General features: G+C 30.7%; 4 protein-coding genes across 8 annotated transcripts; 2 read left to right on the top strand and 2 right to left on the bottom strand.

Moving 5' to 3' along the window:
* Positions 1–7,626: 7,626 nt before the first annotated feature.
* On the top strand, positions 7,627–10,465 carry LOC100162311. Its single transcript, XM_001945251.5, has 5 exons — positions 7,627–8,124; positions 8,193–8,447; positions 8,560–8,676; positions 8,758–9,067; positions 9,150–10,465. Exons 1-5 carry the CDS (start codon positions 7,951–7,953, stop codon positions 9,386–9,388), a joined length of 1,095 nt encoding a protein of 364 aa, XP_001945286.2. The 5' UTR covers positions 7,627–7,950; the 3' UTR covers positions 9,389–10,465.
* A 521-nt stretch (positions 10,466–10,986) lies between these two features.
* Positions 10,987–17,048, bottom strand: LOC100168472 (transformer-2 protein homolog beta). Of its 4 annotated transcripts, none has more exons than XR_001679109.2 (8): positions 16,767–17,048; positions 16,235–16,510; positions 16,024–16,152; positions 15,783–15,955; positions 15,581–15,706; positions 15,306–15,463; positions 14,792–15,129; positions 10,987–11,733 (listed from the first exon to the last, which is right to left on the bottom strand). XR_001679109.2 is itself a non-coding variant. In XM_001944790.5 (7 exons), exons 1-7 carry the CDS (start codon positions 16,779–16,781, stop codon positions 11,717–11,719), a joined length of 894 nt encoding a protein of 297 aa, XP_001944825.2. In that variant the 5' UTR covers positions 16,782–17,046; the 3' UTR covers positions 10,987–11,716. The 4 variants fall into 4 exon arrangements, 2 of the variants coding, with proteins under 2 accessions (XP_001944825.2, XP_003243050.1); XR_001679108.2 differs by having other exon boundaries at positions 10,987–11,990; XM_001944790.5 differs by lacking the exon at positions 14,792–15,129 and having other exon boundaries at positions 16,767–17,046.
* A 380-nt stretch (positions 17,049–17,428) lies between these two features.
* LOC100159574 (26S proteasome non-ATPase regulatory subunit 11) lies at positions 17,429–20,056 on the top strand. Its single transcript, XM_001945102.4, has 2 exons — positions 17,429–18,580; positions 19,265–20,056. The coding sequence occupies exons 1-2, from the start codon at positions 17,592–17,594 to the stop codon at positions 19,500–19,502; spliced, it is 1,227 nt and encodes a 408-aa protein (XP_001945137.1). The 5' UTR covers positions 17,429–17,591; the 3' UTR covers positions 19,503–20,056.
* LOC100166401 lies at positions 20,037–26,089 on the bottom strand. 2 transcript variants are annotated; one of them, XM_016802629.2, is made up of 12 exons: positions 25,949–26,084; positions 25,793–25,875; positions 25,389–25,523; positions 25,190–25,318; positions 24,987–25,095; positions 21,775–21,912; positions 21,598–21,715; positions 21,294–21,426; positions 21,074–21,224; positions 20,683–20,887; positions 20,439–20,614; positions 20,037–20,382 (listed from the first exon to the last, which is right to left on the bottom strand). In XM_016802629.2, exons 3-12 carry the CDS (start codon positions 25,521–25,523, stop codon positions 20,189–20,191), a joined length of 1,488 nt encoding a protein of 495 aa, XP_016658118.1. In that variant the 5' UTR covers positions 25,793–25,875; positions 25,949–26,084; the 3' UTR covers positions 20,037–20,188. The 2 variants fall into 2 exon arrangements, with proteins under 2 accessions (XP_016658118.1, XP_008180842.1); XM_008182620.3 differs by lacking the exon at positions 25,793–25,875 and having other exon boundaries at positions 25,949–26,089.
* Between the last annotated feature and the right edge of the window lie 358 nt (positions 26,090–26,447).

Consider the following 26,447-nt stretch of genomic DNA (forward strand, 5'->3'; position numbering starts at 1 on the left):
AGTAGTTTTTTTTTTATTTTTTGCTTCCAAACTAAGCTCTTTCGTGAAAGGGACCAATTAGCCTCTTCCGAAACGTGCAGCGCACTGCACAGTATGATGTTCCATATTATTTATATTATAAAATCTACTGTCAATAATTATTATTAAGTCCTAATTTCTAAAAATAAATTTGACTTACGGTATGATCATATGGTATCGAATTAATTTAATGCCCCCCCGCCCCCATGGAATTGCATATTGAAGACGACATCTTCTTAAACTTTAATAAATCTTTATTTAAATTAAGCACAACTTTAATTAAATTACATTTTCAGTACACAAATAATAAGTAACCCGTTTTAATTTTATTCGAAAAAACATTAAATAGGTTTTGACAAAGTTATTGATAATTTCAAATTTCTAATCAACGTAAATAAAAATCTTTTAATTATTATTTGTCTCGCACGTGTGTGTAAAAATAATACGTTGGCTTCATTGTAGATTTTTATTATTGTAATTGACAACTAAATATTGAGAAAAAATGTTAGTGATAAAAAATTCTCAAACCAGCACAGCGGAAATGGCGCCCAACCCTATTACTAGATGTAGCAGTCACTGCACCTTGAAAATAAGGGGTGGTTGGGTATAATAACATAAAATAATCAACTTGAAATATATTCATAATTAATCACAGAATATATTGGTTAATACCTTAATATTTACTAATATATTATCATTTAAAATATGATAAAATATATAAAATAATATAATTTGAGTTTGTTATGGGGTGGGTGGGTAAAATTTTTTCTTGCTACACCTGAAAAATATATCTTGGGCGCCACTGCACAGTGACGTCCATAATAGATCATAAGTACCTATCTACTTTTCGTGTTTTTGGTGTTTAAAATAACAGAAGTTTATTTCCAACAAAAGAATCCACATTAGTTATAATAATATTATAATACAAATGACATATATGTTCCTATACTTATATTTTGACGGCCTCATCACCACCACTAATGTAAATTTGAAAACATTTTTCTTACATTTTGTTTTTGATTTTATGGAATATTAGGTAGGCAACGTACATATCTACTATCAAATAGATATTCAAAGATATCGGATTCGAGCAGATGTCCAAAGCTGAGTCGTCTTCTATGTCCTCCAGTCAAACCTAGTCGGACATTGAACTATATACTGCAGGGCTTGAAACCGATTGAAATATTTCGGTGTCGATTTTATATACCGGTTTTTAATTTTTTCGATTTCGGTTTCAATTTTTCAATACCGGTATTAGGAAATTTCGGTTTCGGTTTCGATTTTGTATACCGGTTTTGAAATTTTACGATTTCGATTTCAACTTAACAATACCGGTATTAAGACATTTCGGTTTCGGTTTTGTATACCGGTTTCTAAAGTATTTTCAGGGGGCTATATGTCGTCTATACAATTATCATTCTTTGTTCCGTATTGTCAATAATTGTCATAAATAGTATTTGCTAGTAACTTTAACTTATGTCATTACTATTTATAAAGCAACTAATAATTTTGCGAATAATGAAATGTTTATCAACAAAATTAATTATCATCTCAATATTTTATTATGATTATTAATTATGCGTATTAATGGAATTTACATTATCAAAAACACGTCAGTTAAAAAAAAAATAACGGTTTCCAATTTTTTCAGATTTCGGTTTTGAATTTATTACCGGTTTCCAATTTTTTACGGTTTCGATTTTGAATTTAATACCTACCGGTATACAATTTTTTTCGGTTTCGTTTTTGATTACGGTTTCTGAAATCGGTTTTGAAAACGGTTTCAAGCCCTGAATTATACTGTGCAGAGATCGCTCTACGTATAACAGGTAAGGCGAAGCTGAATATCATTACAACCAGACATCAGTTTGGCCACTTTGGCCACCATCGCGGGCAAAACGGAAACTGGAATTCTGACAGCTTCGACCTCCGTAGTTTAGCGAGTCTATGACCCGTCCGACAACGGATCTGACAGGCTTTCCGCCGAGCGGTATCCGACTGCTGTCCACTGGGTGCGAGGCAATCGTGTACACCATTGTAAGCCGAGTACAAGACTATATGACGAAGCAGGTCATACGTTGCGTGGTGCACCACCAGGTTAACAATGCGGGCGCCAAAAGGTAAACCGTGTCAAACAGAGGTAACCGGGATGCACTTCGCGGTGCACAGGCTTGGTGTATACCTTGGTAGCACGGTTTTGCCACCACAACGTGCGAGTCGATCAGTACCGTCGCCGCTAGGTGATAATTCGGTTACCGATCGGTATCTGATCGCTATATCCACTATAAAGGCGGGTTCACAACTGCCCGTGTCGTGTCGTGCAAAATCGTTTTTTCTGATTGGTTCACCAAAATGTGATAATAAAATATGTACGTGTCGACCAACACGATACCGCGATTATCGCGAAGTTGAATTCTTTCAACTTTTGATCGTGATGGTCACAATGTTTACGCCTTGGTAGATTTGTTTACTGTTATCTTATCTATCTAATACCTATGGTATCTATTATATTTGTATTAGATACCAAGTTGGTATCGTCCTGATTTGGAATTCACAATTCACACGACACGACACGACACGACACAGGTAGTTTTGACTTTTGAACCCGCCTTAAGTGCGAGGCAACCGTGTACACCATTTGTATATACCGGGGTACATGACTATGGCGAACCAGGTTATGCGTTGCGTGGTGCACTACCAAGTTGACATTGCGGACGCCCCAATAGGTACACCGTGTTAAACAGGGGTAAACCAGGGTAATACTATGCTATACGGTGCACCGTTGTGGTACGTATATACCTTGGTAGCACAATTATACCACCCCGGTGCGATTCGCTCGGTACCATCGCCGTCTGGTGATAATTCGGCGTGTATAGTCCGTCCGAAATGTCGTCGGCGCGGCGAGGCTAGAGGTCGTCGGTGGATGCCAAGCCAACCTGAAGTCAAAAATGAAATATACACATATACAATAGGATTACTTCTCCAAGCGTGTGGGAAAACCAATATACGGCGACTGGGGATCGCTCGCCCTAGGATTAGCGATCGATCAGCCAGATCCCTAAAGCAGAGGTGGTCAGCTGGACCTCTTCTCCTGGTCTAAATAATGTATAGTTCTGCGACAGAAGTGTCGTTCATACCGGGCACGCAACAATATATGTCCGTGGTTAAGATAAGCTGCTACAGGTAGCCGCCGAGAACGTCGTGCATAGGGATTAAACCTCAATATAGTAAGCTACTTTCGAATTTAAGTATATATCGTGTTATCTTTAAAATTGAGTTTTCCTCGATATATCAAAAGCATACGACACTACCTGGCAACCTTGCATAGTATAAATAATACACAATATACTTTTTAATGGCAAAATAATAAATCATTATTGGACAGAACATTCCAAGTCAAAATCAACGGCTTCCTCTCCTCAGTATTAAAATAAGAAAATGGTGTAACTCGGGGCTCCAACATCTTAGTAACGCTTTTTCTCATCGCAATCAACGACCTATGTGAAGTAATTAAATTCCCCGTAAAATCCTCCCTATATTCCGATGATTTAAACATATAATGGTGCCATGGGTAAAACAATAACAACATACAACCTCCACTTATATTTACAATATTGGCCCACACCTCTTGGGGAGCAAACTTAAAACAAAACTATCACCTCTCCTAACTCATAAATCGTCCAATAATTTCTTGAGGTAGGTAGGTACTTGAGTACTTTAGATCCGTTACCATGGTAATATATATTTAAGTTAAGTGCAATTTAAAATTAAGTTTGTATTATGTTAAAAATTAACAGATCATGACGTAACGTGTGACATGCCAGTCTTATACAGTTATACCCGTAAGTCATAAACTATAATTCATACATTTTATATCATTACTTTATTCATATATCAATATCATTAAAGATTACTATAAGATAGTTTCAGAACAATGTAACAATATTTACGAGTTAGGTATAGACTACAGTGAATATTTATCTCATATGTGTGAAGTAAATTGACCTTAACTCTTAAGACCTATTGTTGACGACTAATTGACCGGATGTCCATAATCAAACCCTGTATACAATATAGTATTGCGAATGGTTCACGTGTTCCCAAAACTCAAACAACACACGGTCCACTGACCGAATCTAAATGAAATTATTATGTATAAATTATACTAAGCATAATCATTGATAAAATATGCATAAATAAGTCACGCTCGTGGGCTAAGAAATATTATTATATTTAAATATATCGTATTATCCATATCTATATATGTATAATGTATATAAAAGACAAAAAATGTTTATACCCGACTACCTGCAGTGTGTCCTTCTGCCTTTATGCATTCCTTAACCGTTCATCCGATTGCGATGAAATTTGGTACAGAGATAAATTAGATCTCGGGGAGGAAGATAACATTTTGATGTGAAAAAAGTTAAATAAGAGGTCCAATATGGGGTGGTTGTCAAACAGGGATTTTGAGATTACTATTTTTATTATTACAATTTTTTTTGTTTATAATTAGTTGTTATTGGTTTTAATAATACAAACATTTTTTGTCTTAATAATAATCTCCGATTAATAATAAAAAATAATTATTATTAAAATCAATAGCAACCATATTTTATAAACATACTAGCCGATCCTGTGCACTTCGTTGCCCGTTAAATGTACCAACTCTATATGACTCTATATATAACTTTGTTCAATTCGTTATTTAATATATTCGGCGTATGGTGTTCAAAATTTATCTTAACTTTTCTGTTGCATTGAATAAAAATTCTGATTCACAGCAGTACCTATATTATCAGGTAGGCAATCTACTTGCGGTAGATCGCGAACCCAGTGCTATTTGTACGTAAGTGTATGATTTAACTCTTAAGTATCAAAGTTATACCAAGTTTATTTTGATATAATACGGTGGATTAATATAATCAATTAATACATAATCCTAACTTAATCTAACCGTACTAAAATCCGATGAATAAAAATCCAAATTTAACCCTTTTTAAATTAGCCTATCTTCTTCCTAGAGATCTGCAAACAAACATTCATTTATATATAATATAGCTGATCCTGCGCACTTCGTGGCCCGCAAAAAATGATAACTCTTAAAAAAATTGTTATTGTTCAACTCCTTTTTGTTGTAACTCACTGTAGTAAGTGCAACTCAGCCATCCTGGTAGGCAATGTGCGAAAATTCGATTTGATGCATGATTGTACCTGATCTGCCCGATCAACCAATAGCGACCAATAATAAATAAATACTATTTCTATCAATTATTTCTCCTATAACCAATTGCAACCATTATAAGCAAATATTTCCATCGTTAATCTCAAAATCCCTGTTTGAGCATTTCTATTAATATTGGTCGTAGCGTGATGTTATATAAATGTATAAATGGGATTTATTAATGAAATTGAATAATTAAAAAAAACATAGAATATACTTAAATTAAATCATAAAATTTATCTACAATCCTTCCAAACGCTACACATCTTATTTCGCCACTTGTATAAATTACATCAAAGTTGAATAATTTATTTTCATTATTATGAAATGTATTTATTGTTGATTTATTTATAATCCTTCCTTTAATTGTCCAGCTAAAATTTTTATAATTTATGTTGTATAAATTATAAAATGTGATTTATTTTAATTAATTAAATAAAAATTTTACACTTTCATATTTTCTTTCAGTTCTAAAATTTTAGTTAATTCAACATTTTTTATACAGTAGGTATTATCTGAGGTTTTTTCTTTTCTTCAGTTTTTTCTTTTTTATCCTTATTTTCTGCACAATATTTTTCATTTTTATCTTTAGTTTCATCACTTTTCATTTCTCAGTTATTTCTTTCAATTTGTGTTTGTCGGTTTTTACCTCTACTATTAAGAATTTTTCCATATTTTTTTTTATAAATTTTACAATATCTTAAGTCTACTAAAAACTTAAACAAATAACCAAAAAAAAAATGTTGAAGTTGACATAGCCAAGATAGGTACTAAATCATAGTAATATACCTAGTACAGTCACAGATTATATTAAACTGGTATAATAATCTGTGGTAAAATAATGGGGAAGCGTCAGTAGTGGCTCGTGAATAAATATTCTGGGGATAATTGAATTAGCTTCTACAATAATCTGTGGCGTACGCAGGATTTTTCAGTGGTGGGGGGGGGAGGCTTGAAAATTAGTTACAATTTTATTTTTATTTTGTCCAGTCTAATAATTTCAGACGTTTATTTGAGGTATTTTAAAATGTTTGTAACTTTTCCACTTTTATAGTAGAAAAAATGCTCTGATCATAAACATCGATGCGTCGGATGTATGTTTTTGGAAGCGAATTGGATCTAGTTGATACTTTCAGGAGGTCGAAATTGAAAATTCTCAGTGCTTTCTAAAATAATTGGTGAAAAAAAATGAAAATGTATTAAAATAATTGTTTGGTAACCAGCTTGGTTATACCGTCCTCATTTGGATTGTATTTGATTAATTTAAATTTATTTTTCTATAAATGTCAATAAAAATTATTCATTCGGTCAAAAAGCTTAAAAATGTAATGCGTAAGTTTTTATTATAGCTAAAATATTAACTATACATAGGCATCATGGTTATGTTTTATAAGCATTTAAAGTTCAAATTTCGTCATAACCACAGTTAATTTGTAGTTCAAAACTTATAAAATATTAAATGTGTATAGCTAAGGCTAAACAATTTAATACAAGGTCTTTCATACTAGTTATTCATACTTTTACCTAAAAATTACAGATGATTTACGAAAATTGGTATGCAAATACATTGTTTTTTCAAAAATGAATTTATTCTGGTAAGACATATATGAAATATTTTACGTTTTGCTTACTATAGTTGAGAGTTGAAACTTGATAAATATTTTTGAAAAAGTAATAATAATATTGGAAATGGGGGGGGGGGGCTTCAGCCCATTAGCACCCCTCTGCGGACGCCACCGACAATAATTATTCATAATTAAATGTAATAAATTATGACGGCGTAAAGACGCGTAGTACAGTACTAGGGTGATTAACGATGGCACGGCTGCGCAGCATAATATATTTTCTATAATACTATACCACATGCAGATTATATAAAACAGTTAAGTTATAATATAATCTGTGATTTTGCTCCAAATGACGACTCTGGCCGTTTGCATTTGAATTTGAATCAACACGTCATGTTTACGGTTTACCTGACTTATTGTCACCCTGACCAAGGTGGATTGATATTGTTGATGGAATATCAATCCGCCTTGACCATAGACCTATAAATAATGGACAGCGCTTAGAGAAAGAGGTCAGGGGTACGATATAGAGTAAAAGAGAAAAGAGAACGTGGGGGGAAATACAGTGTTAGTTTCATAGGTCTATGATTACTACTTTATGTTCTTTCTCTCTTTTCTCTCTTCGTTATTTCTCTTTCTTTTCTTACATGATTCCCGTGTATTGATGGCAGGGCGGAGTGAAATGCGCTGTCATTAGTTCATAGGTCTATGACCTTGACCCTGACCTAAACATATTTACGAAGGCGTTCTATGGCAATGCGTAATTTAAATTTTATATTTACCACGAAGATCATGTGAGCCGTGACCAGTATGTTACTATAATAGCTGTGATAGAGATACTGAAAGTGATAAAGCTTATCAACGATTCTTCTCTATCCTGATAACAATTTACGGTCGCCCGTCGGGCGTCGGCGTACGAGCTAAAATAAATTAGTGTACCTCCATAATATATATTATTAATTACTGTACAAGAATAAATTGTTGTATAAAACGTCCATAGGATCTAAGTAATATGTATATTATTTAATATTTATCGTAGCGCAGGACGTGGTCGCAAAACAGTTGGATTTCGACTCGTATTGTGGAGAACGCACCTGCGTTTTATTCACTTGAACTTGTGTCGACAACAAATACAGCTCTATGTTTAAGTTACAATACATGAGGTTGCGATCGCGGTACATGCTTTTCTGCTTTATCGCAGTCTTTTCGTTTAGCGTTTTGTTCTTAATGTTTCAAAACAGTCTGAGCCGGCCGGCCATCGAAACTTTGGTCACTGAAACACACAAGCAAATTAACAACTTCAAAAACTTCAAAGTAATCGAACCCGTCGAGGGGTCCGGTGAGTGTCGTTTCTAAACATTAGCGTTTCGTTTTCTTTCCAGGACAATTTAAAGGTAGCCGAGCAAAAGGAATTGGTGGTCAACGAAGACTATCTGTACGCATTGGGTTTTGTAGCGAAACCGGCCATTTACCCGGACTCTTCTTGGAAGAACACTACTCTACCCATTGTAGTCACATACGTGTTGGAAGACGAACACAGCCAGGCTATTGGACTCGTGATATGTGTGACCAAGTACTTGCCTGACCGTGCAATACTTGTATATAACCTGGGAATACCTGACTACCAACTCAACCTTGTAAGACTCACTTATTGCGCTCTATCTATATTATATTTTTTGAATTAAAATTTTTTTGACTATTGTTAACATAATTAGTATAATATAATTAATATAAAATTATATTTTGTAGATACAATCATTTTGTAGTAACAACACTCGATGTACAATTATCGATTTTGATCTATCAAAATTTCCATCACATGTTAGCCGTACACATATCAAAGCGTATCGACCTCTTGTGTTACAGGTATAAACGTAGTTTAAATATATTTAAGTATGGCATCTCGGTGTCCAAGAAAAATGCTACTACTTTTAATTGTACATTTAGGACGCATTGAATCGTGCTGGTGCTGTGATGTTTCTTGATCCAAATGTCCGGATAATATCTCCAAATGTTTCAAAACTTTTCACGCTCTACAGCAACAAATCTATTGTCGGCTGGGAGACAAGAATGGCCACAACAACGCTCACACACCCAAAAATGTTTGATTACTTTCGAACACCTGCAGACAATTTTTTCTTCCTTCCTCTAGTCCTAGTCAACAAACTGATTGTGTACAATACTCTTGACATGCATCAAGACATCATGTTGCCGTGGATTCAATGTGCCCTTATCAGTGAATGCATATCACCCATAGGTATGTGCCAAGAGAAGAGAAATTTGATGGCGAACGCTACCACTGACAATGTTATGATCATTATTTTACATTTGTTCCACAGGAGCGCAGACCAAAGGGTGTAGATACAACAAGAAACCACAGTACAGATATTCAAGTTGTCATGGGTATGATGTGTCAGCATTCAACATCGTGTTAGGTATACACTATCAGTTCGATAGTACACCTTATGTCATCAAAGAAAATGAAGATGATTTTTTTACTCAAGTTTCCACAAGTGAAGCTCAAAAAGATCTACAAAACTTGATTTTGAACATAACAGATACACCAGCAGTGACGTAATTGAATACGCCCATTAAGTGTATTCATCTAAATGATCTTAATCCGTTATATAATTTAGTTAACGGATAAACATTGACCAAAAATTATTTTAAATCCTATATATTTTAATACTGTGGTAATTGAACATAAGGTTTCCAAAATGTGCTATATAATAATATCTACATTTATATTTTAGACATTATTGATCAAAGTCTTTGAATATTAACAGTGAAAACCTATGTACATTGGTATTTAAAAAAACTGATTAGTTGTACAAATGTCTATTGAGACTGTTATTGAGGGAGTAAACATACATTTATTGTGATAATTTAAAATATGTGTGGTGTCAGAGGTTTTTGCTGTTTAGAAGTAACTAAAAGATTTCAGCGTTATTACTTACTACTATCATTACTTGTAGGTATTTAAGTCCTGAAAACAATTTTAAATTCTCTTCACTCTTCAATGTATTAATTGTTGCATTTATATTAATTGAAAATTGTATCGACATGGTACGAAGCCGATATTATTTTATATATTATTTAAGCAAACATTATTTTGTTACCTAACCATTATTGATGTATGATTGTTGTATATTATGTAACTTTGTGTTGTTAATACTATTAGGATTGCCTTATTTTGTATAATTATAACTGCTTTATTTTATACACCAAACTTTAAAAATGGTCAGTTGCTACATCAAAAAATACCAATTGGATGATACACGGTCATTGAGATCCAAACATTCTGGGAATTCCTGATAACATTTACATTTATTCTGTAATAGCATATAAGTGTTAAATAATTGTTAACAGTTTTTTTTTAACCGCCAAATTTCCTTTTTTTGTCAGTATGGTTTAAGTTCCTTAAGTTTTTGTTTTAATTAATTTCCCTTATTTACTCTTATATTAATTTAGCCTGAAATACTTATGATTATTTAATGTTGACATTTAATTAACAAATGTTTCATTTTATAACAACTGTTTACATCCATTCTAATTTTAATATGGTAAAGAGATCAAAATTAACAAGTTAAAAGATTTTCATGCATTTATTTTTCCGTTTTACCAATCAATAAATTATATATTTTTCAGTTGTAAATTATATGTATGGTTATTAAATTCCTTACTGATTTGGTAATTACACATATATTCAAGGAAAACAAACTATTAGGACTCAAAATTGTGTTGACTCATTGTCTTAATCTAAAGTATTAAATACCGATTATAAATTAACTTCAGTAGATTTATTAGACATATTCTGTTATCAATTATTGTAAAAAGGTCGTAATCCAAAGATTGCAATTAATTGAACTGGCAGCAGACATTTATAATAGTTATGTTCAACAGTGTTAAGTACCACAAGAACAGTTATTGTCAATTATCTCCTTAGGTTAAGAACCAACAATGTGTCCAGAAGTTAATTATAATAAGCTTAGCATACATTTTAAAAATAATCATCTAGTCTTCTAATTTGCTTAGTCAAATAATTAAAACTAACACCTTAGAGTTTTCAGTAGTATGTAATCTGTAGATAACCGTAAAGTTCAAACTATTATTTTAATGGTAGTGCAAAGAACATATTTTGATGGGTATGTTTCAAGAATTTACCAAAGCAATATGTACAAAGAAAAATACATTAGTTATATTAACTTCATTCTAATATATTACTTCTATATGAACATTATTGTTATATCTTCTACAAATTATATTATACATTCTTTATAACTTATTCAAATTGTTAAAGTAATTGTACACTAGAAAATAAGTTTTATTACTATCGCGTGAACAATTTTCTACATACCCGCAATTAATAATAAAGAAATCAAAAATTTACAATAGCACATCCATATTTTAGTTATCTTTTATATTATGGTCGATAAAACCTATACCTATTTAAGATAAAAAATAAAAACTAAATGAAGTAGTAAAAACTCGTAGTTATTAAAATTCACAGGATGAAGAATGTCCCAATAATAGGATGATTTAGGAGAAAAAATTAATTAATAATATTTTATATTTAGAATACGAAAACTTTTTATTATCATTCTTAAATCTGATTTGCTTATTACATAATTAATTAATTTAAACATATGTATAATGTAGCGTCAGACAAGTTTAAATTAAAAAAAAAAAAATCATATATTTACAAATTGATGAAATTTACCAAACACAATTTAGGTAGGAGCAATTAAATAGGGTGAGCCTAAAAATATTGTGAAAAACTAAAATTGCAACACTAAATTTATAACGTCAAAATGTTTGACTAAAACATCTTCACTCCTTTATGTTTCTTCAGACTTGACAAATGCTTCACATTACAATGTTATCCCTAGTCTTCAAAGAAAATTTCTTAAACTCTTTCCGCACCTTAGCAGAACAAATGAAAATACAAATACATAGTAATAATTAGTAAAGAAAAAAAGTGTTCCTATGAATGAAAAAATTATTGAAGGCAATTAACTTAATAGTACTGTCTTGTTACAAAGTGGTAATATTAAAGATAAAAAATTAATTTTGTGTTTGAAAAAAAAAAATTGGGCAATAAAAAAATTATGTATATTCTATTTCTTCACAAAACATTCCTGCGTTGATGATATTCCAGCTCATTTAGGTTTTATTACGACCTGTGTTCAAGATAACAAAAAAAAAAACAAAAAAACGAAGAGCTTAATTATTAATTATAATAAGATATAAATTATAAATGTTTATATAATATAAATATACATATTCAAATATTAAATTTAAGTGTACTAATTTGTTATTGCCTTACCACCGAACCAAGTAATAATTATCATCATACATTCCTATCAGACGACCTTACATCAGAAGTCTGATCTAAAATGTCAATATTCTGTTTTATCTTTATATATATTATATACTGTGTATATAAGAGTATAGTATTATGTGGCATAATTATGTAATGAGGATATATACATTTAATAATATGAAAATTTTTATTTTGAATATATTTTAATCATGTTAGTATGATTAAGGGCCGTTATTACAATCGACCGCTAAACCTTCCACTAGCTTAGCGAGCACATTTAGCGGCTAGATTTTAAAATTTCGTTATTACAATGTTTCGCTATGCTAAATGCTACCTCTAACTATGAGTTAGCGGACACATATTTTAGTGGCAGGTTTTGGTGCCTGCCAAGGTATTTAGCGGGAAGAATGTCATAGATTATTATTTCTTATCAATTTATTATTCAGACTTTTTACGTTTTTTTAATAATATTTAATAATATTTTAATTAGGTATAAAGCTTTTTATTTATATCTTTTTCTTGAAAAATGAATAATATTCATAATATTATTGAATGTATTGATGATGTTAATAATATTGGACGTAGAAGACCCCAAGTGTATAAAGTTAGGCCCAATTTATATGAAATATTAACCGACGAAGAATTTAAATACAGATTTCGTTTATCGAAAAGTTGCATAGATTATTTATTATCATTATTAGAAGGAAAGCTAAAAACAGCTACTGACCGGTAAGTACATAGGTACTATACAGTATACAGGCATAATTTATATTTTATTAATGAAATATTTTTTTAGGAATATGACAATGTCACCAATGAACAAAGTACTCATTACACTGCGTTTTTATGCATTGGGGACTATGTTAATATCAGTGGCCGATATGTTTGGTGTTAGTATATCTTGTGCTAGTAAAACAATAAGAGATGTTTCGTATGTGATTGCAGAATTGAGTAGCATATTTATACAAATCCCTGTACATAATATTAAAGATACAAAAATGAAGATGTACGAAATAGCAAGATTTCCATTAGTCTTCGGTGCCATTGATTGTACACATGTACGAATTCAATCACCAGGAGGTCACGATAGTGAAATGTTTCGAAATCGTAAAGGGTAAATATTGACATAAAATAATACTTATATCTGTATGGCAGTAAAGTGAAAAAATAGCATCAGTTTTCAGTGTTATCAAAATATAATATGTTCCATTATCAGTTTGTTATTGCACAACAGCTGGTTTCAATAGCCAATGAAAATCGTTGTTATGTTTGAGATTTATTAACTGATGGATAGTACTAGCGGTGACATTGTAATAATGGTTTAATCTAAACTTGCCTCTAAAGTCCCCGCTACGCTAAACTGCACGCTAGTTTAACTGACAGATAATTATAATTTAGCAAGACATTGTAATAACGGCCCTAAGACTTGTCACTGTTATGTATGTGTAATTTAATGTACGTACAATCATACATACAAAAATAATTTTATAAACTTCTATAATTGAAAATTAATAAAAATAATATCAGTGTTCAAAATTACATTAGTGAATACTGGCATAGAATTTATAAAAGAAAAAAAAATGTAACATTTAAGGATCTTAAAAAAATTATCTTCTATATTGTAACATCAATTACTAACTATCTAAATTTATGAAATAGTATATGAAAAATATTTTAGAAAAACAGATGGTCTCCAACTGGGTGGGGTAATACATTTCATATGTTAGCAAGGCAATAACAAACTAGCACCAATTAAGTACCCAATTTCATAATTTAATCTAAAAATTTACTGTTTAAAAAGTAATATTAGATTTTGGTTATTATTTACTTGATAATTTTTGAAGGAATAATAGTCATTAAATATTTTATAGAAAAAATATATATAGGGGGATTGCATAAGTAATTAAGTCTTTTTCAGATAATTTGTATTATTTATCAATACATTTACAATTTAAAGTACTTTTATACATAAAGTAGTTCTATAAATAAGTACTTTAAATTGTAGGTAAACACAAGGGAAAAAATATCTGAGAAACACTTAATCCTATTAACAAAATCACCTATACAATAAATACAAAATATTAATGAGTTTTCGCCACAAGAGATTATACACATTCAATTTTTTATTTTAATATATATATCATAGGTTTTCAGTACTTGTTAATCAGGTACACATTTATTTTGTTGCTATAAATTTGTTAATGACAAAACATTAACACCTAAAGTACATAATATAACCTGTATAAAATATGTCACAAGACAAATTATAAGGTACAATTAGTCTGTTGTGTGATCATATTTTTGATAATTTGACTTCTCTAATCCAAAATAAAATAATATGATTAGTTTATAGGGAATTAAAGGGAAATCAGTAGTCATTTAACGTCATATAATTTCATAACCGAGGTCAAACCTAACAACCAACCAAATTACCCCTTCAAATAGTAATTGGACAATAAGTATTAACGCCATTAACTGTACACCGAAATGTTGGGACTCAGATAATCAAAACGAGACCTATTTATAGAAAGTGTTTTAGGAAATTACTAAGAAAGAACTTCTTTTTCATGCATACATAAAAATTCGATATTTTTAAGTTATTATAAGCTATTGGGACGTTATTTTTTAGAGGAAATTTACACCATTCTATAAATTTACCTCTGTAATTAGTGGCGATAAACTGTTAATTTTCTTGACAAACTTCAAGATCTTCATCAGTGTCTACCAATTTTCTACCTTTGGGTCATATTGTGAACATGGGTCTTCATGTGTTCTACTTTTGTAATTTGAAGAATCTTCTTTTAATAATTTTTTTTTTAAATTTAAAAAAAAAAGTTCTAAAGTTATAGAAGTTCGAGAAGTCTTCAAGTCAATTTATATATATTATTATCTTGACAGTTTGAAATATTCTCTTTTCTTCGAATATGTTCTTCAGGAAATGAATAAAAAATTGAATATGTGAGAAATCTTGATAAAATACTTTGAAAGCTGAAAAACTGCATTAAGTAATTGATTATTTTTTAAACTTATATTCTTATATGAGAAAAACCCGAGAAAACGAAGAAAAAATAATGGGATAACAAAAGTTAATAAAATAAGCTTAAAAAAACACTGGATTGCTGGATAGGGTACTAATATCGAACGTTTTGACTAAATAATATTTAAGACTTACGTGGAGAATAAGAACGTGAACGTGACCTATCGTAACGTGATCTGTTTTTGTAGTAGGATGGTGATCTGCGTTCTCTGTAGTGGCCTCCTCCACCACCGCCACCTCCTCTACCACCTCCGCCGCCGCCGCCACCTCTGTATCCACCCTCATAGTAATCGCTAAAAACAAATAATGTTTATTACCATAATGTATAATATTATGTAAATTGTAATACAAATATGTATTATTTATTAAGAATATTAATTCGATTTAATAATATGACTCATAATACTCACTCATAGTCTCTATCTCTGTCATATCTATCATAACGTTCTCCGCGGTCATACCGATCACCACGATCATATCGGTTATTATCATATCTATCATAACCTCTCCTCCTAGATGACCTTTCTTCTCTCATTCTAAAATTTTAAGACACAAAATATTAATTTTTAAGCACACAAAATCAACAATACTAATGTAAAAAAATGTAATTACGTTGGTCTGCCCATATAAATGCCAGGTGTTGGTGTATGGGGGCGTTGGGTAATTGAAAAATCTACTCGAATTCTGCGGCCATCAATTTCCATGCCAGAGCATTCTTCTTTAGCTACCTTAGCATCTTCATGCTTTTTAAAATAGGCAAAACCAAAACCGCGAGACCTTCCACTCTGAAGTAAACATCACAAATTATAAAATTGTATAAAGTAAATCATTTAATTAATGATTAACTACTTACTTTAGCATCAATAATAATAAGGATTTTGTCGATGGAACCATATTTTGCAAATATATCGTAGAGTTGATGTTCTGTAGTGTACACACTTAGGCCGAATATGCCCAGACATTTGTTAGGTTTTGGGTTTTCCTAAAACAAAACGACATTTCTATAAATAAATGATGCAAAGTGAGGTAAAAATGCGCGGGAAATTAATTGTGTTATTATTTACATGTCTGCTGCGTCTCGAGCCCGAGCCTCGAGAGTGGCTGCGGTAACTGCGTCGACGATCTCCAGAATAAGAACGGGACCGGGAACGTGACCTTGAGTACGAATGCCTCGAGCGGCTCTTATACTTGCTGCCGTTGCGGCTGGGTGGCCGAGAAAGCGATCTAGAACGTGTCTTCGAGTGAGTGGGTGATCGACTGCGAGACTTGTGATCGCTCGGCGATCTGCTACGGCTTCGGCTGGGAGAGATGGAACGGGATTTTGAATTCCCGTTGCGGTCCTGTAACAATAAAACCGACGGTCGGTAAACATGTGTCTTATAAAGTAAATAAGCAGGGCGAGAGACGAAAACAATTGCGAGCACTAAACAATTTCTGTTAAAATATTCTTAACGCGACATAACCTCAATTACTGTCAGGAGAGAATTCATTGAATTCGCTCCGAAAACGCAACACGCACCGCCGATGAGACGGATAAACGGCGTCAAGTTTAACTACGAATAGCATGGGCGGTAGTACTCCAAAGTTGTTACTCACCTCGACGTCACTCATTTTCGAAGCTCAATTCACGTGTCCGTCCGTCACCGAGTCAATTAATTCCCGTTCGGCACGAGATCAGTCGAAAATCCTCGACAAGCGGTCGGATTAACGGCGGTGCCGCGGAAAATCGATACGACCGCAAGTACAACTCCAACAACAAAAATATATTTCGCTCTCGCCGTGAGTGCAGGCTCCAGGAAACGAAAAAAAATAATGAACGGGAGAACACAAAAATTATAGTGAGAGACGCAGACGCTGAAAACTAATAAACAAAGCTTGTGAGCTAGGGGAAGTCCCCTCCGCCGCGCCACGCCATTGTCACGGCGTCACCTTGTCAGTGTGGCCAACGTGCGCGTTACTCCTTCCACTAGAGTACTAGACGTGAGCCAAACAACAATGCTCATCTGGAGGAGTTTTTCGGAAATTGATTGGTTCACCATTCCAGAAATTTCCCCTTTAACCAATTGATAATGAGAAGCGGGTGCCGGGGAAGGCCATTTATTGTGAATTTATTTCCCGCCGTAAACACTCACACCGCAACCAAAACCGGCAAAACCCGTTTTAGCAGCGGTCCCAAATCCAGCATAATAAAATATTTTTTTTAATTAGTAGATGGTGAGTGCTGATCATGTTGGTCACACTCATCATTTTAGTAAATCGCTTGTCATGCTCTTTTCCCCTTGTCAGTTTCTTCTATTTACTATTTAGAATTTAGTCTTACCTATAATACTACGAGCATAATATAGTATTCGTCCTTATAAGCGAACACCCGAAGTGATCGAAGTGACCCTTGCCAGTGTTTAAGTATCGAAACGTATCGAAATGGCAGGTGCTACCATGTTGGCGCGCATTAACAAGCCGTCCGACTTCGCCATGACGAAAGTCGAAACGGAACACGATAGGATTATGGCACGCGAGCAACTGATCCTCACGCAGGGTGAACTCTTAAAGAAAGAAGGTAAGGCCAAAGAACTGGCTGCCTTAATCAAGGAGACCAGGCCGTTTTTGTCGGAAATCAGTAAGGCGAAGGCGGCCAAACTAGTGCGGTCCCTGGTTGACCTCTTTCTGGACCTCGAAGCAGGAATCGGGATTGAATTGCAACTGTGCAAGGAGTGCATAGAATGGGCCAAGGAAGAGCGGCGAACATTTCTCAGGCAGTCGCTGGAGTCCCGGTTGATGGCCCTGTATTTCGATTCTGGAATGTTTTCTGAAGCGTTGCAACACGGCGCAGTACTGTTGAAAGAACTGAAAAAGTTGGATGATAAAAATTTGTTGGTCGACGTTTTATTATTGGAAAGCAAAGCTTATCATGCTCTGAACAACTTGTCCAAGGCTAGAGCCTCTCTTACTTCTGCTAGAACGACGGCAAACTCGATTTATTGCCCGCCTAAAATGCAGTCTTCTCTTGACTTGCAATCAGGAATCTTACATGCGGCCGACGAGCAAGACTTTAAAACTGCTTATTCTTATTTCTATGAAGCTTTTGAAGGGTTTGACAGCGTGGACAGTACATCTAATGCACTTAAGGCATTGAAGTACATGCTTTTGTCGAAGATAATGTTAAATAATGCAGAAGATGTGCAACAGATTGTGAGCGGTAAATTAGCATTAAAATATACGGGTCGTGATGTAGAAGCAATGAAGAGCATTGCTAGAGCTAGTCACAAAAGATCTTTAGCAGATTTTCAAATTGCGTTAAATGAATATAAAAAAGAATTGGAAGAAGATCCAATTGTCAGAGCACATTTAGATACACTTTATGGAAATATGTTGGAACAAAATCTGTGTAGAATTATTGAACCATACTCGAGGTAAATAACAATCTCATAGATTTTAAGCTACCTTAAAAAAAAAGAATTTCGGAGTATAATTTTTCTTGAACATATCAATCTGGATGAATCATCACATTTTTAAACAATACCTATTGTTTGTCATAACGTTCATTATCATTACCAACTTCTTACTAAGTTTTGATTGCCTGGTGATTAAATATTTATTTTCTTAATTCAACAATAGGTATCCTTTGTCCATAGTTTGATTTAGTTGTTTTATTCCTGTATAGGATTTCCTTTATTTTACTCGATTAATTCTTTAAAACTATATACTTTAGAGCCGGGGTCTCCAAACTACTGTTCGCAGGCCGTACTTTTAATTGGCCCTTCAAATGACTGTAAATAATCTTAAAATATGTGTATACACAAAGTCATTATCACGCATACGTGTCAATTGACACAATCACCTGTATCAGCTCTACTAAAATTTACAAGCTGAACGATTACATTTAAACAGTGAGAGAGATTAACCACTTTGATAAATTTAATCAACAACATCTGTTCAGTTACCCTTTATAACTATGTCTACAGTGATTTTTGGCCCGCTGAGAGCTTTTGATATTTTATGTCGCCATCGCGTGAAAAGTTTGGAGACCTCTATTTTAGAGCATAGTTAATATAACAAAACTATTAACAGTGATTATTATTTTTTTGTATTTTCAGAGTTCAAGTTGAGTATGTTGCCAAATCAATAAATTTACCTATGGAAAATGTTGAACGAAAACTTTCACAGATGATATTGGACAAAAAATTCCATGGTATCTTAGACCAGGGTGAAGGCATTCTTATAGTATTTGAAGAAGCTGAAATCGATGAAACTTATGAATTAGTTTTAGATAATATAAATAGCATGAGCAAAGTTGTGGATACATTGTATCAGACTGCTAAAAAATTAACATAAAAAGTGAACTAACAAATTATATCCAAAATTAAAAAAGTTAAAAATCTTTGTATTTCGAGTACATAATATTTCTTTTGGTTAATATTACTAAATAAATAAACTTGAGATAAAAATAAAATTAGTACTATTTATTTTCATTTAGATAATTGGATTTTAGGGATGATATTAGGAGCACTAATTAGTCATCAAAATGTATGTATGGGCTTAATTTTTACAACTTGTATTTTATAAATTTATAATCAACAGTTTATTTTCTTTGTAAATAAAATTATGTACATTGATACAATGATTAATAATAACTACTAATCATTATTTTACTTGTTTTCATTTTCGTATTATTTTATAAGAATAAAAATGTATATCTTATTTTTTGTTCAATATTAATTTAATTAACATTACATATTTTCTATTTCTTTATAAATATTGATGCATTCAACCTTAGTGAAACATTTCAACTGATGTCAGCTTTTAATAATTGTTGAAGAAAATATAAGATAATTAAAATTAGTTAATTACATTGTTGTTAAATACAAATTTAAACTCAACGAATACAATATTGCTCAATGCTTTTATTTCCATTCATAAAAGATCCTATACTAACATCAACATAACAAGAAAAAAATATTTTTTTTTAATTACAAAGATTACAATTTTTGACTATCATCAAAATGAGGTGTAGATTGTTTTTAATTTATTTGTGTCAATGAATTGCCAGTGTTTAGCGTATTATTTTTGATTTTATATAAAATATCACTTTCTCTTTTTAATTTCCTTTTGATTTTATTTTTTTCCATTTTTATCCTCTTTTTTCTTAGTAGTTGTGCATTTTCATAATTCTCCTTGCTCTTCCTATCTGTATTGAATTTGGTCACTTGTTCACCTAAACATTTTAAAAGTTTAGCTTTAAATATCCATAAATATTGAAATATAACATACTTATCGTTTGGATATCTAATTGATCAGGATTTGGCCTGAACATGCACGGTGCAACTTTGAAGTAATTATGAATTGGACATAATATTTCCCTGTCTATAGGATTCCAAACCAATGAATCAGAAACTTCAGTCTGTTGTAGAACAAAATACATGTTCAATAAATTGAAACCACCATACCTAAAGTAATAATAATTTTGTTAAAAATATAAGCACAATGCATAATTTTATCAATTTTGTTTGATTACACTGATGACTGGTAGACGTCAACATGAAATGGTTTTTTAGGATTGTGTAGCAGTACATATTCTCCTTTGCCTAATTGTGTGAGTTTTTCTAGAGTTAGATACAATCTTTGTAGGTACATTTGGTCTTTGCCATTCGAACTTAAACTCTCTACTTCTTCAATTGTCCATTTCACCTGCATCAGGTCCATATCGTGTTGTACTGAGACTATGTGCAAAAATAGTGTTGTATTATTATTACCTACATTGGTTAAGCTTATTACCGGTGGCACTTAAGTCATTTATGATTTATATTCGCAAAATAATATATTTTACCCAGACATGCGCTGGGCAAATTATTCTATTGTGTGTAAGATGAGACATTATAATTATGTGAACAATTCAAGTGCAATACCTAATGCTAATTTGGTTTTGGGACATCTGAAGCTTGTATCCAGCCAATATTCGACAAGCTGTTCTTCACTGACTTTTTCAAAGCCAAATTCTGGCTGATACTCAACCTTTGGTATTATTACTACTGGGGTATTTTGTGGTTTGATCTGTTGCTAAGTATATAAAATTAGTTATATTGTATACACTGCACAGATATTTAACTATATGTGACTTATTCTTACTTGTATGCCATGGGGTTTATTTCTTACAAGTAAATTGAACGATTTGTCAACACCATTGACATTACTGACTTTTAACATCCATTTATCATAGTTGTAATTATTATAATCGTCCTGAACAGATTCATTAGGTGAGCTAAGAAGAAAAAAATATTAAATTAAGTTGCGATGATAAAATTATAAGATTATCAATAATTTAAATTTCAGGAAAATAAAGAAAATTTGTTTACTTAAAAACAATGTAATATATTTAAATTATTAAAAAAAAAAGAAAATTTGAATCTTTCAAAAATATGGTATATCTTACGCTTTTTTGAATTTTTTTTTCAATTCTTTTCTAAGATAGTACCAACTTTTTTCTTGTTGAGAGAAATGTCCTGTACATAATGCCCCTCCAACATAAACTGTTTTACGCTCATTAATATCTAAAAAAAAAAAACTTATTTGTTTTTTATAGTCTTTATCAAAATAACACAATGATTACCAATATCTACATTGACAGGAATTATCCATAAACTATTGGGTTTCTCTAGGTTCATAATACTTTTTATACTACTTAAACATATGTTAACATCGATATCATTTGTTGTTGACAGTGTACGACAACATTCATCTTCCACAACTGTAAATAACACAGTATTAAATTATTTTGGCCATCACACAAGACACAATACAGTTACAAAAACTGTAATTGCTGTTAAATTTATAATAGGTAAATATATATAATATAACATAATAACATATAAGTTATTATGTTGTACATATATATAACACATACGTGAAAGCAGAAACAAAATTGCTTAGTGCCGCAAACTAGATATATTAACATATATTTTAATATACATAATATATATTTTATCAGTGCAAATGCTAGTAAATTTTATGCAGCCCTTTCAAAATCTAATTTTTAAATTATCAGTTTGGTCAGTATCAAAATCACACTTTAACACAATTAGACCATGTGCAATATGTCAGTAGATGTAGATTAAGGAGACATCACATCAGTTTGTGTTTGTCTTTATCTTACAAACATGTAACAGAAAATTTGCATTATCAACTTTAATTACCGTGAATTGGACTATTATAAAATGTACAGATGAGAATATTATAATATACCTTGAGCATTTTAAAACTATAATATTTTACAGTTGTAACTCACTTTATAATACAAATATCGATACAAGCCAACGAGAACCCCTAGATAATAGATCAATTAACTGTAATTAAAGTCAATAACACACAATAGGTTCGGCTACAGGCATGGCGCTAAATTTTTTTTCCCAGGAGTGCTGAGTAGAGCATTTTGAACATGGGCTAGAGTATTTACAACAACTACAGTGATTACTCTGATAAATAATTTAATTTATTTTAACATGGCATAGATATAAAAGCACACGTTTAACTTTTTATATTCTAAGTTCTAAATATGTATGAACATTTAAATAATTAACAATGTTTTGATAATATTACCTATACCTACGGCTATACAGGGAATATTATTAATATTTATATTAATAATATTATTATACTATTATAATAATAATATTTATATTAATATTCTGATAATATTACCTATAGCCAATAACAGGATGTAACAGAATAAATAATAAATAATAATAAAATATATATATACAGTGTACTCATGCTAAAAGGTATCACTACATATTTCAGATCGATGATCCTGTATTAAAATGGGGTTTTCAATGAATGACAGATAGAACTTAAATACACATTTTCAAATAAATTTCAAATTTTTAACACTTTCGATAAGTGCATGCACGATACAACTTACTTATTTTTTAATGGTAACATCAATTTTTGTTTAGATATTTGGATAGAGTATTTTTACCTAAACAATTTATGTATAAAAAGTTTTTTTCTAATTATAAAATTGGCATATGAAATTTAATGATGAAATTTAATATTTACGAGTAATAAATGTATGACAAACAGGAATTATACTTAAATACTGGCAAAATGTTGTCTAAGTTATGTTTATTATCTTATCTGTGTGCAAATAGGTATTTAAAAATATTGGATATTAATACGTAACAATAAGTTGAATTTAGTTTAGATTTCGTCAAAAAATTAATCGTAAATATTAAATTTCATATGCCAATTTTCTAATTGGAAAAAAACTTTTTATACATAAATTGTTTAGAAAAAAATACTCTAAAATACACTAAAATATTTAGTTGTACCTCTTAGCGTGAGCACATTATGTATATATATAAAAGAAATAATAAAAAAAAATAACAGGACTGACTTCTGGAATAACTTTTGTTCTAATCAATATTTAAAAATTGTTGTATATATGATTTATAGCTATTTGCGCTTTTACACTCAACAAATTACATTTAGCTCTTCTAGTTTAAATATTAGAGTGAATTGACCTACAGAATTTAAAGGTAAGTTTATTATCCAGGCATCTTGTAGGCTTTTTACTATATTTTAATTTTAAAGCGAGTTATAAGTATTTTAAAATTGTGAATTGTTTGTACACCTTAAGAGTTATGAGTAAAATACTCATAACTAGCTTTAAAATTAAAATACTCATAACTAGCTTTAAAATTTAAATATAATTAAAAGCCTATTAGATGCTCTAGATAATAACTTTTCTTTTAAATTTTATAAGAGGTCAATTCGTTCTAACTTTTAAACTAACAGAACTAAACGTGATATGCTGAGTGTAAAATTTGGTATATTATGCACTTGTAAGACAGACACAACAAATTTCTGTGTAGCATCCTCTTAACAATGATGTACACATTTAACAATTTTATTTTTACTTTTATAACCTACTCCTGTATGGCTGAATGGTTATGCTACATTTAACTTTTATTTCATAAATATATAGAAATACAAATCATTGTATTTACTATTTAGTATTAGGCAGATGAATTTGACTGACCAAATTTTAGGCAATGATTTTGGGTACCTATTTTTATTTTCATTCTATGATTAATACTTAGTATTAGTATTTAGAAAATGCAATAATAAATTAATAAAATATTTATTTTTTTTTTTTACAAATAAAAATAAAAAATACTTTGTTGAAAATGTAGAAAAAAATATTATCATTATTTAAAAATAATAATTGATAAAATTAATAATTTACAATTACAAAAAATTACATGTGAAGTTCTGTTACATCTTTTAGTGGGTGGACTGGACCATTTTTAGAAGCGACCTAAAAGCTCTCCCTGGTTCCCCTTTAACACCATGCCTGTTGTTCTAATGAACACAAATTTGGTATGTTGAAAGTGATGGAGACAATACACACGGTAGTGAAGTCTTCTAGAATCATAATAGTGTACTATATTTAAAATTGAACCAATCAGCCCAAAGCATTTGAAAACAAACTCAATAATGGTATGGTTATATTTGTTTAATATTTATAAATTAAACATATTTAAACAATGCTGTCATCTTTTGAGTAGATAAGTAAAATAAATTTTATTTTTATACCAACCTTATTAATCATTTAAATTTAAATTTAAATAAATTGAATTCCATAAAATAAGAAATTTAATTAAATTGAATTCCATAAAATAAGAAATTTAATTAAATTCTTATGAATTAATTTTAATAAAATCAAAATAGTGAAAATACATACCAAAAATAATATTATAATAGAAGAACTAGCGGGTTACCTATAACTTATTACTATTAGTGTATTATAGAGTTGATACTTACGAGGAATTTTTTGAGGTGGATTAAACACACCATCTTTAAAAGAAATTTTTGATTCTAGATTTCCAATATCAATTACCATAGGAAGATTAATTATTGTACCATTTTTATTCTAGATATTAAAAAAAAATATATATATATATATAATTAATAATAATAAGACTGAATGGTTATTGGTTTAATGAAAAATAATTATTATTTCTTACAGTCTGTACTCTTTTACAATATAACATTTCAACTTGATTCACTTCAACTTCATCTCTTATATTATAGTCGATCTTCATCTTTGAACTATATGTACCACCATAGTGTGATTTAATATAACTATTTGAAAACTAAAACATACAATGACATTTTAATCTAAAATGTCTATCTTAAACTCTTATAATTTGTATAATTTCTCACATTACAAGCAGATTTAATGTAATTCTCAATGAACGGAATGGCATTTAGTCGACGATTTTTCAAATTTTCTTCCCAAAGGTTTGAGAGCCAATGATCAAACATTTCTTGTTCATGTTCAATAATTTCTTTATGCATCTAAACATTTATACAAATTATAACAAATTAATAAAATTAAAATGTAAACCATACATGATTTATGTAATTGAAGTATTTAAACTGTAAATAGATAACTGTATAAAATAATTTTAAATTAAAAATTGTGGGTATATTATTTTTGTACAAAAATTTAGAAATTTCCAAATTATATTATTATTTTAACAAATTGTTCATTTCAACCATATTGTTATTATTAGCAGCAAATACTGAAATACAGACATCAAAATGCTATCTTTATATAACTTTACTCGTTAAAACTATGTTTGACGTCACTGAAGCTCAAGAACAAATCTCAAGTGAAGCAAATGCCTGCTTGTGATAGGCGGAATTGCTAAAATAAAAGTAAAAAAGTTGTGGATTTCCAGGTTTTTATTTAAATATATTATATAATTAAATATACTAACCCTCAGAATTTTAGCAGTAGGAGCATTAGGGTTGAATAAGTGCATTACATATTTATCCATTAGTGTATGATTTAATACTGAATAATATGGTGGCACATGATGACCAAATAAAAATTGTATAGTAATTTTAAGTTCGTCGTAATTTTTCTGAAACAATTATTAATTAATTAATTTGTTTGACAATATGCAAGTAATATACTAATATAATATGTCAATTGTCAATATACTTTATTTTTTAATAAATTTAAAATTATAATTAAGAACCAAAAATTGATGGTATGCAATTTCGGTAAACCTAATTAAAAATAACCAGTGCAAATATTTTTAGCATATAAACATGATAAACTTAATGTTTTTTTTGGGTACTAGTGCTGTATGTAATTTGGACAAATAGGGGATCTACTAATAAAAAAAATGTTAATGTTGTATAATATTATGGTCTATACCAGCAGTTCTTAACCTGTGGTCCGCGGCCCCCTGAGGCAGGCACGTATACTGG

This window comes from Acyrthosiphon pisum, chromosome A2 (genome assembly GCF_005508785.2).
Source record: "Acyrthosiphon pisum isolate AL4f chromosome A2, pea_aphid_22Mar2018_4r6ur, whole genome shotgun sequence".
In the NCBI taxonomy this organism is placed as follows: domain Eukaryota; kingdom Metazoa; phylum Arthropoda; class Insecta; order Hemiptera; family Aphididae; genus Acyrthosiphon; species Acyrthosiphon pisum.